This window comes from Rhagoletis pomonella, unplaced genomic scaffold (genome assembly GCF_013731165.1).
Source record: "Rhagoletis pomonella isolate Grant_MI unplaced genomic scaffold, Rhpom_1.0 Rhpom_scaffold_00010, whole genome shotgun sequence".
NCBI classification, from domain to species: Eukaryota; Metazoa; Arthropoda; class Insecta; order Diptera; family Tephritidae; genus Rhagoletis; species Rhagoletis pomonella.
This window is the reverse complement of record NW_023458564.1, coordinates 24,750,535-24,769,046: the sequence shown is the minus strand read 5'-3', so window position 1 is coordinate 24,769,046 and position 18,512 is coordinate 24,750,535. Positions and strand designations below refer to the sequence as shown.

General features: G+C 33.5%; 1 protein-coding gene across 1 annotated transcript in view; it reads right to left on the bottom strand.

The window, feature by feature from the left end:
• Positions 1–18,512, bottom strand: part of LOC118746563 (sphingomyelinase phosphodiesterase D-like) — a 282,083-nt gene that overhangs the window by 99,541 nt on the left and 164,030 nt on the right. Inside the window, exon 4 of the mRNA XM_036480406.1 lies at positions 4,671–4,879. Within this exon, the coding sequence (XP_036336299.1) occupies positions 4,671–4,879 (209 nt within the window). The remainder of the gene's footprint in view (positions 1–4,670; positions 4,880–18,512) is intronic.

Sequence of the window (18,512 nt, the reverse complement as noted above, 5' to 3'; positions counted from 1 at the left end):
AATCTAACGTTTCAAATAAAGAACCGATGAGATTTTGCAAATTTTATGCATTTTTTTTAAAAAAAAAGTTATCAAGCTCTTAAAAAATCACCCGTTATTAATGATTGGGTATGCCTTTTGTTGTATGTGCTGAAAATGCGTCACATACGACAAATTCCCATACAAACGTACCTTTTTTTTAATCATAAAACGTTTGTCGTATGTGGCACATACGACAAATTCCCATACAAATGTAATCTTTTTTTAATCATAAAACATTTGTCGTATGTATCGCAAAACTTTGAACTTACGACAATTGGATGGTCCTCTACTATAACGATACAATTAAAATTGAAAATTAACTAAGTAACTAATTTTAAAATTTTAAATTTTTAAATTTTAGCTTGCACTGAGTCTCCAATGAAATGAAAGAGATAAAAATGTACAAAAGACTGAATTTAAGTATTGTTTTTTGTTTTTATATAAAGAAAACGTATGTTCGTAACATATTTACAGCATAAGAGATGTACAGATTTTTTTTATTAAATACATGATTACGTTTTTTCTAATAAGTAATCATTATTTAATAAATATGTCTGTTTTTTTCATCAAATTATACCATCGTCGTTGAAATAGATACTTTACTATTGTCGTATGTTCTGTGGACAAAACAAAGTGGTGAGTAAACGCTACTTACGACAAATGTATACGGAATGAAAAGTAAATTTTCTCATTAACGTTAAGAGATATTAAATGTAAAAATATGGGAAATCAAAACTAATAACACCAGCTACGTCTCCTTCTAAAGTTACAAAAATCTACCGTACAGTTTCGGATTAATTCGACCATAAACTTCAAAGTCAATTTTCTCAAAACCGTGTTTTGTAACATTCGACATCCGTTTTCTGAGACGACGATATGTAAATGCATATATACGTACATATGAAAGTTTCAGTTAATGTGGATCTGTTTGGTTTTGTTATCGATATTTTTATCGATTTTGTTATCGATTTTGTTATCGATATTTTTATAGATTTTGTTGCCGATATTTTAATCGATTTTGCCATCGATATTTTTATTGGTTTTGTTACCGATATTTTCACCGATTTTGTTATCGAAATTTGTATCGATGTTGTTATTGATTTTGCTATCGATATTTTCGGAACTTATCGATATAATGATCGATATTTTTATCGATTTTGTTATCGATTTTGTAATCGATTCTGTTATTGATTTTATTATTGATTATTTATCGGTTTAGTTATCGATATTTTTCTTGATTGTTTTAACAATTTTTCTATCGATATTGTTATCGCTTTTGTTATCGATATTTTTGTCGCTTTTGTCATCAATATTTTTATCGATTTTTCTATAGATATTGTTATCGCTTTTGTTGTCGGTATTTTTATCGGTTTTTTTACCGATTTTGCTATCGATATTGCCATCGCTTTTGTTATCAATAGTTTTATCGATTTTTTTATCGAATTTATTACCGATTTTGTAATGGAGTTTTTGATAGATTTTGTTATCAATTTTGTTATTGACTTTGGAATCGATTTTGTTACCGATTTTGTAATCGATTTTTCGATAGATTTTGTAATCGATTTTTAATCGATTTAGTTAACGATTTTGTTATCGATATTTTTATCGATTTTGTTATCGATTTTATTATCGCTTTTGTTATCGATATTTTTTTCTTAGTTTGTGCTTTCGTTTTTGACTTGGATATGCTCTTAACCATACCACGTATTCTACGTTTAAATTTAGCGGGTGTATCTCCGATACAGCCTGCAGACCAAGACGAAGGCGCTGGACTGTTCCTTTTTTATTTTTTTTTTTTGAGTATGGGTGTTAGTTAATACATATGTTTTCGAAAGTAATTAGAAAATATGTAAAGAACCGACTTTCTCTTGGAAATTTAATTTATAATCTTATAACTGGAGTCTACTATCGCATCCTTTTCTCAAACGTATATTAATTCAGTATTCAAATACCGTATATTTATCTAATTTGAAAAATTTGCCTACTATACAAATATGTACTGCATTATAAACTAATATTTTATATTTATATATATATTTCATAGTTGAGAGGGAGTAACAAAACTAAAATACTTTAAAGGCGTAGCGAAACACGCCGGGTATTTGCTAGTATTTAATAATTAAATTAAATTAAAATTTTCAAACAGGTAGCAACCTTCCAAAAAATATTTTCGCCTGTAACTGCCATCTGACTATCGAAAAATTCTCATGCCCATACAATTTGTACGAAGCATACCGAAATAACGCGGCATCAACGCTTAGCGGTTAGAAAATCCGATTTTGACAGGGCGTTAGGAAGTGAAGTTGGCTGCAAAAAACCGCGAAACTGTCATTTTCGTAGTTCACACAAACAAACATATCCTTATTGTTGGTGTTATTTCTTCATTTGAAGTAGTGTTGCCGGTTTTGTTTAGGTATTGCACTTCGGCGTTAACGCTAGGCGTCAGAAAACCCTCAACGCTTTTGTTTAGGTATGGTAGTCGGCTTTCTTTAACCACTTTCTTTTGACAGCCATACTTCAACATTTACTTTATCTACGGCGGCGGCTTTCACTCCGTAAGCAATTATCCAAAATTCTTCAGAGTCAGATGGAATGGTCCTGAGAAGAGTTACTCCATGGGAAAGTTAAAAGATTTAAATATTCAGTTTCCGCTGCTTTTCTTTCCTTCAATGTCAAATAGTAATTTGGTAGGTCCCTGAAACTCGCCCTCTTTTATGGTGACAGAATCAAAGCTTTTTTAAAAGTATTTAATTGACTAGGTAATCGTTTCAAAAGTTCTTCGATTAGGGCGATTAAACATTTTTGACAGTCTTTTAATATGCTTCTTAAGTCAATTTTATCACGCAAAATTATCGTGGAAAACTCAGTTTTCTATATTTTTATAAAATCTATAATTCTATATTTTTTTTTAAATCTGGACACTCTGGTCAATACTACCCTGCACAGCATCGTTAGATGGATTTAGTGGGATGACAAAAAAGCTATGGGAGTCTTTCTTGATTTATTTGACAGCGTCTCGAAACAAGCCTTAATAGATGGAATCAATAAGGGTGCACCATGTTTATAAGAACTGGATAAGCTTGGATAAGATCTGGGTGAAATGAATTAGAATAGATTGGACAAACACTTAGAATAGGTAGCAGGTCACTTACATAGTTACCGCAAGTATGATCTACTGTAATAAACTTACATTTACGTATGCACATGGATGTATATATATTAGGTTGTTTCACTTTTAAGCGATATAAATTTTTTCTCTTTGATACCTGTGCATCTGATACTTCATAGAAAATAAAAAAAATTATGCCGTTTAAAAAAGAATTTCAAGTGCATCACAGGCATAGCTCTTTCAAACATTTGATTTCCCATATAAATAGCACGGGACATATTTTTCGGTTTCAATTCGATTTTTCGGTATTAATTTTTTTTGGGAAATTAGGGCATGAAATTTTCTGCAAAAAAAAAATCTGTGAGCAAATGCCATCCGACAAAGAGTTTTTGAGCTGTGGAGCTAGAAAGATAAATGTTAATAATAATTTACATTAAATGTTTTTTAAGACGATGTTTATTATCATTATATTGATGTGGTGCTCAATTACGTTACGCGGTATATTTTTCGCTTAGCGAAATACGACCATATATCTGAATGGAAATCAGTGCTCTTGGGGTGCGGTATTTCTGAATACCTGAAAGCTATAAATTGTATTTTTCTATTTCGCTTTATCGTGGATAAGAAACCTAGCTAGCTGTTTGAAAAATTATATTTCCCGAAGTCTGCGCACCCTACGGAATTGATTACACCCGACTACAATTACTTACCATCTGCAAGCCTATTTTTGTCAATGCTATTCGTACTCGATTCCATCTCATGTTCGTAATAGTTTGAATGTAAGCAACTTCAAGCGTGTTTTGTATTTTTATTTTCGTTAAAATGCTATGTTATATCCAAAGTTATACATTTTTCGTCTGAGGCTCGCTATCTACTCAGTTATAGTTTAATCAATATATTATTCTTATGTTTTTCTTTATGCTTCTCTTGTGATTTTCTACAGATTTTGCAAGTTGTTCCTATTTTTGTCTTTTATATTAATGTTAAGCACAAATATATTTTAATAAGTAATCTCTGGTCATTCAGTTTTTCTGGGCACATCACCACGTCACGGGTTTATCGAGAAGGAGTATTTGCCATTAGGAGGCATAACGAAATCTTGATCAAAACCCTAGATAGAACAAAGGAGTCTTTTCTCCTGTGGCAGTCAGGCGCGGATTGTAAGAGTGGCAAATTGAGAACATGGTAGATATATCAATGGCTTCATTTAAAATAGATTCAAGAGATCACACGACTCGTTTAGCCAATGTCCTATAGACCTGCGAGGATTCTTAGCACTCCTGTAAAAGTTTCTTTATAAGGAACTTGTATTGGCTTACATGACATAAGATTAGAGATTGACCAATGAGACCAAAATCGAAACTGCAAGATCATAGAAGAATACAAGGATATAGAATAAGAAGAATAGGTGGAAATAGAACCATCGGCAATGCTCAACCTAAACTAAGAATTTTTTACAAACCGCTATTTTTACATTAGCCCAAGTTCTTATCCGTCGCAAGCGAGCTTTGGCCAGTTTATATATAAACTTAGTACTCACCTTTTTCGAACGTATGCAATGCCTCCGATGGCAGCCAATGCCGCCAAAGTTCGCCCATATGTCGAAAGTTATTTGTGCCATCTTCATGGCCTAGCACTGGAAACACGAATTGCGATGAAAATGTACGCCCTAGTAGATCGGTGATATTACGAAGGATTTCCAGTCTCTTTGTGTCTGACTCCTTAAGCGCTGAGTGCGACAAACCATCCCTGAAATACAGAAAAATGGGAATTTTTAGGATGTTTTTAACGGAACTTTATAAGAGAAGGCTTTGTTCTTATTTAAAGCTCTGTTATTTATTTGATTTATTTTTATGTATTTATTTGATTATAAGCACAAAACTAGGTACATAACTGAATTTAATAATAAAAACGACAAGAGTAAAAATTTAGGCAAAGGTCCAGTTACCATAGGTCCACAACGCCATAGCCATAACTTTGTCAAATGCTTCACTTCATACATATTTTAGTATACATATGTAAAATTAAGAAAAGATTGTTTTTAGTTTTTTTAATATATCCTTTTAAAGAACAATTACTTTTTAACAATGTTCTTCGCCTAGTAGATATAAAAAAATACGGTAGATACATTGAAAGCTTGGAAACTAAATACCGAAGAGAAAAAGATGAAGACTATTACCATATAACTGTAAAAAATTAATAACTGCTTCTACTTGGCACCTTGTTTTGAAATTTATTACACAAGGGAACAAAAATGGGAAAACATTTTGTTGCTTCAAACGTTAAAGTTGATTTTGATTGTCTTTTCCGTGCTGATTACGAATCCGTGAGTACAAAGTTTCCGTCAGCTCAATATTTTGAGAATACCGAGGTCAAAGTGTCAAAAAATGGCGTTTTTTGCAATATTTTAGAAGCTTTGGCAAATAAACAAAAGGCGATATTAGGCTTATATTAAAACTAGAAGTCTCGACTAATATCCCTGAATGTAACATCTCTGCACCTTGACTGAATGGTCACTTATAGGAATTTATAGAACGGCAAAACCTGATTTTGTGCGAAGTTTGAGTACCTACCGCAATAAAATAAAAGGTGATAGAGCCTATTCGAGCGGGGCAATTTAGGCGCCGGAAATCCTCGTGATTCCGGCAGCGGGGATCAATGGGGGAGCCGATTCTTTAAGATAATCTTTTACTTACTTCTCACGAATGCCCTAATCTCCAATGGTATTAACAAATTGGGTTTTTGTACAAGATACAAAATTCACGTTTATTGCTTAAGCAAAAGCAGATGTATGTACTATGTATCTACATATCTACATATGTATGTATGAGACAAAATAGATATGTAACGTAAGTTTCACTTCTCCAGTGTTGGCCCAGGTGCACTTACTTTTTTTTTAATATGTCGCGGTATTAATAACAACTAATTGCGCCACTTTTCAGTGAAATATATACTGCTCTCCATTTCTTTCATTTAAAAAAAGTGTCTTTCAGGGATTTCAAAGATGCTAAGGTGTCATAAATAAAGAAACAACTGTGAAAACACTCACTTTTAGAATGCAGTGCAGATTGGAATTAATAATAGAAAAATTTGTAGGCAAAAATATGGTAGAATCTTAAATTTTCTTAAATTTAAGATATTTCTCTGTACATTTTCATAATAAATGAAGCTCATTTTCTAAACTTAAACTACACAGTTCAACAAAATTTTACAACCTGAGAGAAACACTTCAGGGGTTTTCTCTGATTCTTGCAAAGCCCTTGCACGGTGCACGGATTGCACGGTTTGCAAAGCTGTCCCCTACGAAAACAGGTTTTTGCCGTGCAATCTGTGCACCGTGCAAGGGCTTTGTAAGACTCAGAGAATACCCCTATCGGTTTTAGCAATATTTGAGGTTAGGATATCTCAAAATCTTTACGTGCTTTAGCAATTCTGCTTTACAAGAAACGATGTGCTTAAATTAAACAAACAATAAGACAAAAGTCTTCGAACTCTGTTATTTATGTATCCAATGGTATTTATTATACATAGATCCGGATTTAACTCTCCAGCAAACACAGTTTCAAACGTTTTAGAAAAAATCATTTCTCAGTTTGATATCAAATGTTTTTCTTAAATTATTCTGAAATTGAAAACGAGGTTTGCATTGTACATTTGAGATTGATTTGAAGAAATATGGTCGATACATTTGGCTAAGAATTGTCCATCTCTAAAATGGTGAATTGTCAAACGAGAAATAAAAGTGCACAGTTAAATCAAAAATTGTAAGAATAAAGTTGAAATGAATATGATGTTTACATGGGGTGACGATAGCCAGCCAGAATTCCTTGCTGCAGCCCTTCAAAACAAATTTATTGGCACTCAAAATATACCTTCCATATAATATTTTTTATTTCCTCACTTGAAGTACATTTGATAAATAACCTTTGAAATTGATTTGAGAATTAACTATATTCTCAAATGGAGATCAAACTCCTCTTTTTTATTGAGAAAGCCATAATCAACATCAAATCATTTGCCATTTGAGTAATTACCTAGATTTCAAATCATTCTCAAATGCAAATCAAACCTAATTGTTCGCTAGGTTGTTTTACACTTCCACTGTATGCATTATATTGAATAAATTGTGTGCCGCTCTATGAATTTACATTTGGGGTATTCACAACGGTGTCGCAAGTGTCGTATTGTTGTATGTCGTAAACTTTAAACGCCTAAAAAATATATTAAGGGGGTTCGCAAAGTTCCGTCAAAGTCATATTATAAATTTTCGCAAGGTAAAAAAATAATTGGTCGTCGTTTCAAGTTCTCTAAACATTTATTTAAGCTTTTAAAGCTTACGACATACAACAATACGACACTTACGACACCGTTGTGAATCACTCAATTGTTTTACTTTATGTATTTTATAACAAAATTAATTTTGAAACCTATTTTCACTTAATGCATGTAATTCAATAATTACTTTTCTTATCGCAAGTAGCGTTTGACTAACGAATCCACAAGTTAAGAAGAAATCTGAAATACATACTTACAAATGTACATATGTAGCTATAAAAGCTCATAAGGGTTTCAATCGAAATCACAACAAGCTGCTTATGGCAAGGCCCCTAAATTAAGACTTTCTAATAGCTGAAACAATTTATATTTACTTGAGTAAGTACATGTTAATTATAATTAAATCCTGCTCTAGCTTATCTAACTGCTTTTGACGCTAATTGAATTTTGACCAATTTAACAGTAATCAATTTATGTTTTTTAATTAAAATATAATCTAAGTATTAATTATTTTGGGTCAAATACTACGCACTAATGCTATTACATGTACTAACAATTAAAATTTGAAATTTGATTAGACGAACATTGCCGTGTGCATTTGTTAGCAAAAGTATTTACATATACATATGTATGTATACCTAGAATTACACAAAATGTGCATGACGCTGTTTATTGAAGTGCCCTTGTGGTAATTACTTGATGATCAAGGTAATTAACGTCATTTCAGAGTTCATCTAGTAATTCAACATTTCATACCAAATGCATACAAAGTCTGCTTACAGACACTAAATCTAATAGCTCCTAACATGGACAAAATATTAATATAAGTACAGCATTCTAAATACGTTTACATATAGCTATGTAAAACCAAATGGTAAATAAATTGTAAAACATACTATTGTAATTTATTTATGCTAGTGTTCGCCCAGCGGTTGAAATGCAACCGCTATAGCTAAGGGGAGTTGATGTGAGTTGAGTTGGTGAGTTGAGGTAAAACAACATTAGTTGGGATGGGTTAAGTGGAGGGGAGTTTAACTTAGTACTTAGCATAGCATAATACTACATAGCACTACATAACATAACATAATATTACATAACATCACATCACATACCATAACAAAACATATCGCGCATTATCAAGTTATATTTCCTTTTTTATCTTTATCACATTCCCCATCTTTATCTTTGTCTCTATCGTTTTTTGTGTTTATGCTTATGTTTATAGGCATTTCATGTCGACACGGCCACCACTGTGCGCGACCTCTCAGTATTTAGATGAAAGTTGAAGAGATTGAAGGTCTAGGTGACATAAGTGTACGTGCAGCATATTTTGCCGATATGACGTAGGGTTACCTATTTAAACGGAACTTAAATTTTAAGGAAATGTCATACGTACCTTTCTTTAAAGTGCTGTATCTTGGAAAGCTTTTAACGGAACTTAATGGAAAAAAGTATTTTAATATGCCACGTATAAAAAACAAAAAAAAAAATAAACAAACATTTTTCCTTTTGATTATAGCATTTAAAAAAAAATTTATTTTTTACATAAAAACATTGTCTATAATGTCAACTTTAAGTACCCAAATGGGCGTAATGGGATATTAATGCGTATGGACTCTAGATCGTCTAACGCTCGAGCAATATGATAAATGGACATTGAAATTTTATGAAATTGTATATTTTTGAAAGAGGAAAGGTGTGGTAAAAAACAAAAACAATATGAATAAATGATATTAACTTTACTAAAGGTCTGAAATCATGAAAATCCCTTCAAGGAAATGGCAGATTTGAACTTTGTTGCAAGTTCACATGGGAAATCTGCTTACGACGTTATTGGAGGAAATTTTAAGAGACTAGCAGCTAGATCAAATCTTCAACTCCTGATGTTACAACAAATTCGTGCACCCGAAGCCCTCTACCAATGGGGTGCTGTATGTTTCTCATGGGATGCCTGTAAAAAATAACTGCAACTAACTTTTCAGTGGACCTAATTTCGACTATGACTACGTGCCAATTACTTTAATCCTATTTCAAGCTAGTCTAAAAGGTTAAATAACATCAAATTAGGGAACTTCATATCCTTATTTAACGTATCTTTAAATCAATAAATATTTTATTTTCCTTTTAGTTCTTATTGTAAGAAAATCGTGTTTTTCTTATTTTACTATAATTTTATTACTCATTAGGTTTATTTTTTTTTCACACCTATCCTTTTTCTTGTTTTAATAAAAGGACTAACCATGAAGCTATCATTAGAGGTCTAATATTCTTTTGCATTTGTGATAAAAAAAGGACCCAAAAACCCGCTTAATGGCAATGTAACTCCAAGTCTGTAACTCCATATTTAACAATTTTCAAAATTTTCGGTTTATCGCGTATAGTTTTTGAAGCATTTAATTTTGAGAACTTTTTAAGTATGTATTGTATTCTACAAACAATTACGAATAATTTGATTCTTTAACAAGAGGTGTGCTTTCAGAATAAACCAACTTTTAAAGCTAATATATTCTGCAAATTTGAGCGTAATTTTTATTCCATTCCATTCCTGGAGCTATATGTTAATGTGAACCTATTTCGATAATTTTAAGGAATAATTAAGGTAATATTAAAAAACTCTTATGTGCAAAATTTGAGTAAAATAACTTCAAAACTGAGGGAGTTATTTATAAAATAGTTAAAATTTAATCATATTTTCAAGTACCGTTATCTCGAAAACTGTAGCCAATCTTTACCAGATTACGGGCCATGCCATTGAATTTAGAACGTCCCAATTAAATGAGTTCAACTTTCAAAATCTGTGCTCAAAGTTTACAACTTGAACAGCGTAATTTGCACACAGCTTATTATTTTGTTTTCTATCTATTTCATGTTTATTCCTCGTCTAACTTTTGAAGCAATTGATGAAAATGAATTACACTTATATTAATCGATTTATTAAGAGAATACGAATAAAATGATATGGGCATTCCCATGGTGGCGCACGTGACAGTCGTACGATTTCAATGTGATACAAAAAAGGAATACCATTTGTTTTCTTTAACTTTTTTGGGCCATTGTATAGCACGTAATTATCTTACTAATATTATAAATGTGAAAGTTTGTATGTTTGGATGTTTGGGAAATCATCACGCGGAAGCGACTGAACTGATGTGCATGAAATTTGGTACGCAGATAGCTTATGGGCCAGATTGGTTAATAGGTTATTTTTTTAAGAGTTTCCACCTGTTAAAAAAGTTTAATTTATTTAATATACGGGAACAACTGAATTGATTTTAATGAAAATTTGCAAACAGATAGCTTATGACCTAGATTGGAAAATAGGCTACTGTTCTTAAGAGTTGCCACCTGTTAAATTAATACGCGGAAATGACTGAATGGATTTGCCTGAAATTTTACAAGAAGATAGCTTATGACCTACACTGAAAAATAGGCTAATTTTTTGGAAGAGTTGCCACCTGTTAAAAAAGTTTAATTATATTAATACGCGGAGACGACTTAACGGATTTGCATGAAATTTTGCACACAGATAGCTTATGACCTAGGTTAGAAAGTAGGCTACTTTTTTAAGAGTTGCCACCTGTTAGAAATGGTTAATTTAATTAATACGCGGAAATGAGTGAACTGATTTGCATGGAAGTTTTCACACAGATAGTTTATGAGCTAGGTTGAAAAAAAGGCTACTTTTTTTAAGAGTTACCACTTGCTAAAAAGTTTAATTAAATTAATACGCGGAAAAGTCTGAAAGGATTTGCATCAAATTTTGCGCGCAGATAGCTTATGACCTACAGTGGAAAATTGGCTAATTTTTTGGAAAAGTTGCCACCTGTTAAAAAAATTTTAATTACATTAATACGCGGAAACGACTGAACAGATTTACATGACATTTCGCACAGAGATAGCTTATGACCTATGTTAGAAAATAGGCTACTATTTTAAGAGTTATCACGTATTAGGAAAGTGTAATTAAATTAATACGCGTAAATGACTGAACTGATTTGCATGAAAGTTTGCACACAGATAGCTTATGATCTAGACTGGAAAATAAGCTACTTTTTTAAGAATTGCCAACTGTTTGAAAGTGAACTTTTGTTCAAAGATGGTTTATGACTGGACTATGGATTGAAAAATAGGTTACTTGCTTAACAGGTTTTCCGATCAGAACGAAATTTAGTACACTTACTACGGATTTCGGAAGGATGGTCTTAGACTGAAAGTAAGTCCGATAACTCAAGGCCCCTCCCATATAAATTGGAATTTTCATATTACATACATATCTCTGAAAGTATTTGTGGGAGAGAACTGAAACTTGGAATAGTGATATGTATGTGAAATCAATGATGGCATTAATCGATTGATGTTTTAGTTAGTTAATTCGATTAAATTCAAACTGATTACAGTTAATCATGATTAATTTTAATCTGGCTAAACAGTTAATCGTAACCACGATTAAAAAATTAATTTTTTATCATTAACTCTTAATTTGATCAAGTAGGTTTGGTGATTAATTAAGTTATGCTGGAATTTCCCTGTGCACACAAAGCAAGTTAATCTGGTATGGCTAAGTCGGGCTTCCTCATCAATCTAAGCAATTTAGTGTGCATTTTCATTAAGATATATACCAACAAACGTTTTACAAACTAGGTTTTGTAAAAGTTCCCAGTTTATGTATTACTAATAACAATAATTATAATTTTTTTATGCTATGTGCTTTTTATAAGCGTAAAACACAAAATAATTGCTATAACTGGTGTTTGGTTTCAAACTCGGATAAACTCGACAAATTAATCAGATTTTATTTTTAATTGGATTAACGATTAATGTTTTAAATTAATTAAATGTAATCGCAGCCAGCGATTAACGATTAAAAAATGTTATCATTAATCGTACAGTTGATTACGACTAATTAATTTTAATCGTCAAACGCGATTAACATTTTAATCGTTAATCAAAATAACAGTTTCCCAACACTGTGTGAAATCATGTTCATATTCACGGAGAAAAATGGACGCTTTTGGAAAAGACGCCTAGCACCTCCCATAGTGACTGAAAGTTTCATATTGCATATCTCTTCAAATGTTTGGGGTAAAGCACTCAAGCTTGGTATGGAAATACATATGTATGTATGTATGTGAAACTAATACCATCATGGAGAAAAATGAGAGTTATTGGAAAAGCTGGTGTGGCAACTCCAATGCAAATTGATTTTTCTATACTGCATATCTCTGGAGGTGTTTATTGCAGAGGACTGGAACTTGGCACCGAGATGTGTATACAAAATTAATTCCATACTCATGGAGAAATATTTGCGTTATTCGAAAAGGGGACATGGTTCCTTTACTGTTTTATACTGCTTATCTCTAGAGGTGATCATGGTAGAGTACTGGGACTTGGTACTGGGGTATGTAAAATCAATTGTAAATTCATGGAAGAAGATTAGGGTTATAAGAAAAAGGGGCGTGGCACTTCCAGTACAAATTTACTTTTTCTTGCCACATATCCCTGGAAGTGTTTGTGGAAGAATACTGGAACTTGGTATGGAGTTGTGCAAAATGTATCAATTGCTCATGGAAAAAATGTGAGTTATTAAAAAAGGAGGCCTCCCATACATACTAAAAACTTCTTGATGCATATCTCTGGAAGGATAGAAAATCTCTCGAAGTATTTTAAATTTGTTATGGAGATATATTTTATAAGTGCCGTACTGACAGAATAAATTTCATTAAATGGAAAAGGTAGAGCCGGGTTCGGCCTTATAACCTAAAGCTCTCTTGAAGCATTTGCTACAGTAATGAGAAGTGGTATTTTATCAAGGCCAGGTTACTAAATTTGAGTTGGAAATATTAGAACCCGCCGTGGCACCTCCAAGAAGGTTACACGTTCACGCGTCGTATACCCGGAACCCTTTTAAGGTAAACTTAGAGGGATTGGTATCTTAGGTATGCCTAGCGAGATTTTATAACTTCATAGTTTTAAACGGCCTAAATACCTTAACTCGCTTAAAAAATAACGAGCTATAACGAAATGGGTACATATATAAAATCTAACATCATTAAATTATTTTTCATATTTGTATAAAAGCGCGGGGTGAAACCCGCGGGTATAAGCTAGTATACTATATTTTCTATATTTAACCGAAAAATTAAATCAATCGAACTGCTTGGTCCTGAAATATAAGCATTTAAAGAGAGGTTCGTTACGTGACAAAAAATGGAAGTAATTTTTTCTTTTCTTACAAAATCGCAAAACTCTGCGAATTGTGGATGGATATTTTGATGAAACTGATTTTGATATGATTTGGAGCAATTCTAGTTGTTTTTAGAGTTTTTTGAATTAATGCAAATTGTTTCAATTCTCTTTTACAACACCAAGTGTGAAACGTGACGTGACGGTTCGTCACGTGACATAAATTTCCATCGTTATATTTTTGTTAATATTGCTTTTAAATGAATTTTCAACGCAAATAAAACATGTATTTTAGGTAGAATATACTTTATATTTTGACATCAGCGCCAATTCAGGGTCAATTTATTAGAAATCTATGATTTATTATGTTTCAACCCCATGCGCCAAATTCGAACCAAATCGGACCATAAATACGGTTTTTCGAAATATCTCGACCTTGGCACCACTTAGGAAGACCAATTTATGCAAACATTATTCTTCTTACATAGCCAGTATATATTTTAAAAAGCAGACAAATCGGCCCGTAAATACGTTAGAAATAAAACTTTTATTTTTTTTGTCGTGGTGGACCTTCCGCTGGAAACATCCATATATAAAACATAGGTGTGCTCGCAAACTTAAAAGTTAATTTTTTTTTCTGAGGCTGAATCTGTTATCGATTCCAGATATTTTCGTTGCATATTGTTATAGTATTCCCAAGACTACATTGATACATATTCATTGCCTTCATGTCCTGATATTGCAATATTATAAAGCTAAAAATAAAGATTAAAACTTTTGAGTGCGGGGTAAAGCATAGTAAACAAAATGATTGTACGAAACTTAAATCTTCCGCAAAGTTTACAGATCTGTTCCAACCACATTTTATTGTTCAATGCCATCGAACGCCATTGCTTTGGTACAAAGTCGGTTAGGGTCTTCTCCGGCCAGACGGTGGTGTGCTCCACTTCCAATGTGTCATAAATTCCTGATCTACTTTTGTGTATTTCAGGACTGCTTGGTGCGACTCCACTTGCAGTTCTTGCAAGTCTATTATTGGGCTTTGCTTAGTGTTGCGACAAAAAAATTACCTAATTCCTCAAAAACAAATGAAAAATCCTTAAAATCGGAGCAAATTACACAAAATTTTCTTTTTATAGATATGAGTATTGTGTACTGCATACTATTTACAGGTTCTTAGTATAAAAAGTAATTACATTCTCCAATTCAATTGGTACATTTGTTTTTGCTGTTCAAACAAAGTATCAGCGTTATTTTTTATGTCTTGGTTTGTGTATAATATTGCTGCAACTACATGAGTGCTCAGTCTGGTCCTCAAGTCAGTCCTACACATTTTTAAACTACTAAATATACGTTCTACTTAAGCATTAGAAAAAGGCTATATTAGTGTTGCAGATATAATTTTTATTTTATTTTATTTATTATACCCGAGCGCACTTGTGCACAAGGGTATTATAACTTTGTTCACATAACGGTTGTTTGTAACAGGCAAAACGAATCGAGATAGATATAGACAAATGTATACATAAATGATCAGAAATCACTTTCGTTACGTGCGGACGTGTTTTTGATCGCTCTCTGTGTGCTAAAACTGTTAAGCTGTTTACTTTTTTATGCCTATGGCTTTGTAAACTTTGTGATTTGAAGTTCGTGAGATAGTGACTCTTATCAAATCTATTAGTTCTAATTAAAAAAATGCCGTGTCTATGTGGGCAAAAAGTCGAGCGATCGCAGCAGCATAAAATTCAATGTGTTAATTGCAATGATTTTTTTCATCTGTCTTGTGTAAATATTCTACCAGCCGACGCTGAGTTTCTGCGTAATACAGACAAGCCTTTCCACTGCAAAGAATGCGCTGTTGATCGCCGCAAATCCCTTTGTACGCCGCCTCCTATCACGGTTTTAAATGATAGTGTCGTCGTTGCTTGCACGGGCGAATCGTTTAATTCTCCCAACAATTTTGTTTCTCAGTGCAACAAGAATGCAATTGCTGGTCAAGTACCAAAATCGAATGAAAAATCTGCTCCGTTTCTTCAAATTGCGAAAGATTCCGACTCGCTCAAAGGTGCTAACTCGAAGTCAACAAATTCGCAAAAACAATCTGCCAACAATCAAAGTGAAGCTAAAAATCAGCAGCAACAAATAACGTTGAGTTCTCTGTACAAGATTATCGTCTCTCTTCGTTCCGACAATGTACGTATGCTGAATTCTGTCGCTGCTCAGCGTGAGGAAAATCAAAACCTAGCACACAAAATAGATAGCATGCACTCTGATCTTATTTCTATGCAGCGCGCGCTGCATGCGCGGGATGATGTGATTGCTTCTCTTAAGTCTGAGTTGAATGACCTACGCTCCTGTGTGACAACTGCTTTTGATAAGCTTAGCTGTGTTAACAAATCACCAAAAGGTGTTGGTGAAACTGACATCGCTGCTGCTGGCCGCACTTGCGTTGCTGAACAAAATTTTTCGTCGTCTGCTGCCTCTCCATTCGTTCCTGTCTGTGACGCTTCGCAATCAACTGTCACCAGCAGTGCTACTCTCACTAATACATCCATGGTTCAGCCGTCGGCTGCTGCTGCTACTCATGATGTTATGCGATCAGCACCTACATATAGTGCTGCTCTCATTAATTCAACTATTGCTTTGTCATCTTCTTCTGTGTCAACGCTTGGGCCATCATCCTCTCTTTTGTCATGTACCCAGCAAGCTGCTTCTCCTAATTTATGTAATGGCTCTACCAAGACAACGCCTTCACTTGGTACTAGTACTACTCCCACACAGTCTGTTCCGATGAATACGAACACTGTTAATCCAGCACCTGCTTCTACGCAGCATCCTAATGAATGGAAAACGGTGTCTAATAGCCGTCGTCCAAAGCTTACGAAGCCTTTAATTATTGGTTCTAATAATAACCAGGAATTAAGTGTTATTTCTCAACAGAAGTGGCTCCATGTGGCCTCATTTTCTACTAATGTCACAGCAGCGAACATCATCAGTTACGTATCCAAACATGCTGATATTGATGCCAAATTTCTGAACTGCTACTTGCTTATAAAAAAGGATGCTAATCTTGATGAATTGAGAAAAGTTAATTTTAAATTAGGAGTTTCTGAGTGTTTCTATGATAAATTGTTGAATGCTGATATCTGGCCTGCGAACGTTAAGATTCGACCATTTCGGTTTTTTCCAAAGGGCGATGCACCAGAACTAAATCCCTAGATGCTCTTGCTCCAGCAAATTTTCATTGGAAGCATCTCAAGATCTATTTTCAAAATGTTTCCGGCCTGCGAACAAAATCAAACGCACTTTTGAATATGAGCTCGCATACGGATTATGATATCTTTGTCCTTATTGAAACATGGTTGACCTCGGAATTTAATGACGGTGAATTCTTTGACTCCAACTTGTATACTGTATATCGCAAGGATCGTGACTATTCTAAAACTGGTCTCTCGAGAGGAGGAGGAGTTCTCATTGCAGTTCACCGCCGGTTTCGCTCATCGTTTGTGAGTCTGAGCAATACGGATTCCCTTTTAGACCAACTCTGTGTCTCGATACAAGGCATCTCCAAATTACTTATCTGCGCTTCATACATTCCTCCGTCTAGCGCGGACTCACTTTATAAAGCGCATGTGGACAACATAGTCGATATAGCTCGCAGTCACGATGGTGTTAATTTCTGTATTCTCGGAGATTTTAATTTACGGAATGTGGAATGGTCATTTATAGGTGACACTTTACTTCCAAAAAATGTGAACAGTTTCTCGGAATCATATGTTATTGATAATTTGTTAAGCGTTAATTTTGCTCAGATAAATAGCTTCTCTAATAAGTTAGCTAGAACTTTAGATCTAATTTTTATTAACGACAATATGAATTTTGTTTTAAATAAGTGTCTTGATCCGGTTTCGTGTCCCGGTTTACATCACGTTCCACTTATTCTTGATCTTCAATTCTATAACTATGAGAGTATTTGTACGGATAATCAAGCTCCTAGTTTCAGTTTTAATCGTTGCAATTTTGATGTTGTCAATCAAGAAATTTCTTATGTAGACTGGGGTGCATTACTTTCTAGAGTTCACGTTGCTGACTCTTATTCTGTTTTTAAAAATAAAGTTAATGAAATTTGTTTGAATAATATACCGCTAAGAAAAAAGAAATGTTATAGGATTCCTTGGTATACAGAGGAACTTAAGAAGCTAAAGAATTTGAGGAATAAGTACTACAAAAAATTTAAATCCACTAAAGCATCTGCTTATAGAGACAAATACCTTCACTATTCTAGAGAGTTCAAACAGCTTGGTAAAAATCTTCAGAGGAGATACGTTCGTAAGTTCGAATCAGATATTAAAGTAAATCCAAAATCTTTTTGGAACTATGTCAATTCGAAAAAAAACCTGCTCTAGTATTCCGTCAGAAGTTTTTTTTAATGGGGCACATGCTTCATCACCACCTGAGGCAGCCAACCTTTTTGCTAATTTTTTCCGCGCAAATTTTGTAACACAGTCAGAAACTTGTAGGAGTTGCTTTTCAACTGTAGATTCTCCTATTAATTTTGGAGAGCTCTCTTTATCTCTTGATGATGTAGTTGAGGGCATTTTGAACATCAAAACATCTTCGCAGACTGATGTTGACGGCCTGTCGTCTTTACTTCTTAAAAACTGTTTGGCTTTTGCGGCTCCACTTTTAATAATTTTCAATAAATCACTTGAGTGTGGCGAGTTTATCGATGCCTGGAAGGAAACCTTCATCAGCCCTCTTTTTAAAAGTGGTAACAAAAACGATGTTGCCAACTACAGGCCCATTGCCAAGTTATCAACTGTATCAAAGCTATTTGAATATATAGTAAAGCAGAAGTTATATTTTACAGTTAAGCATTTCATCTCCAATAACCAGCACGGTTTTATGTCCGGCAGATCTACTG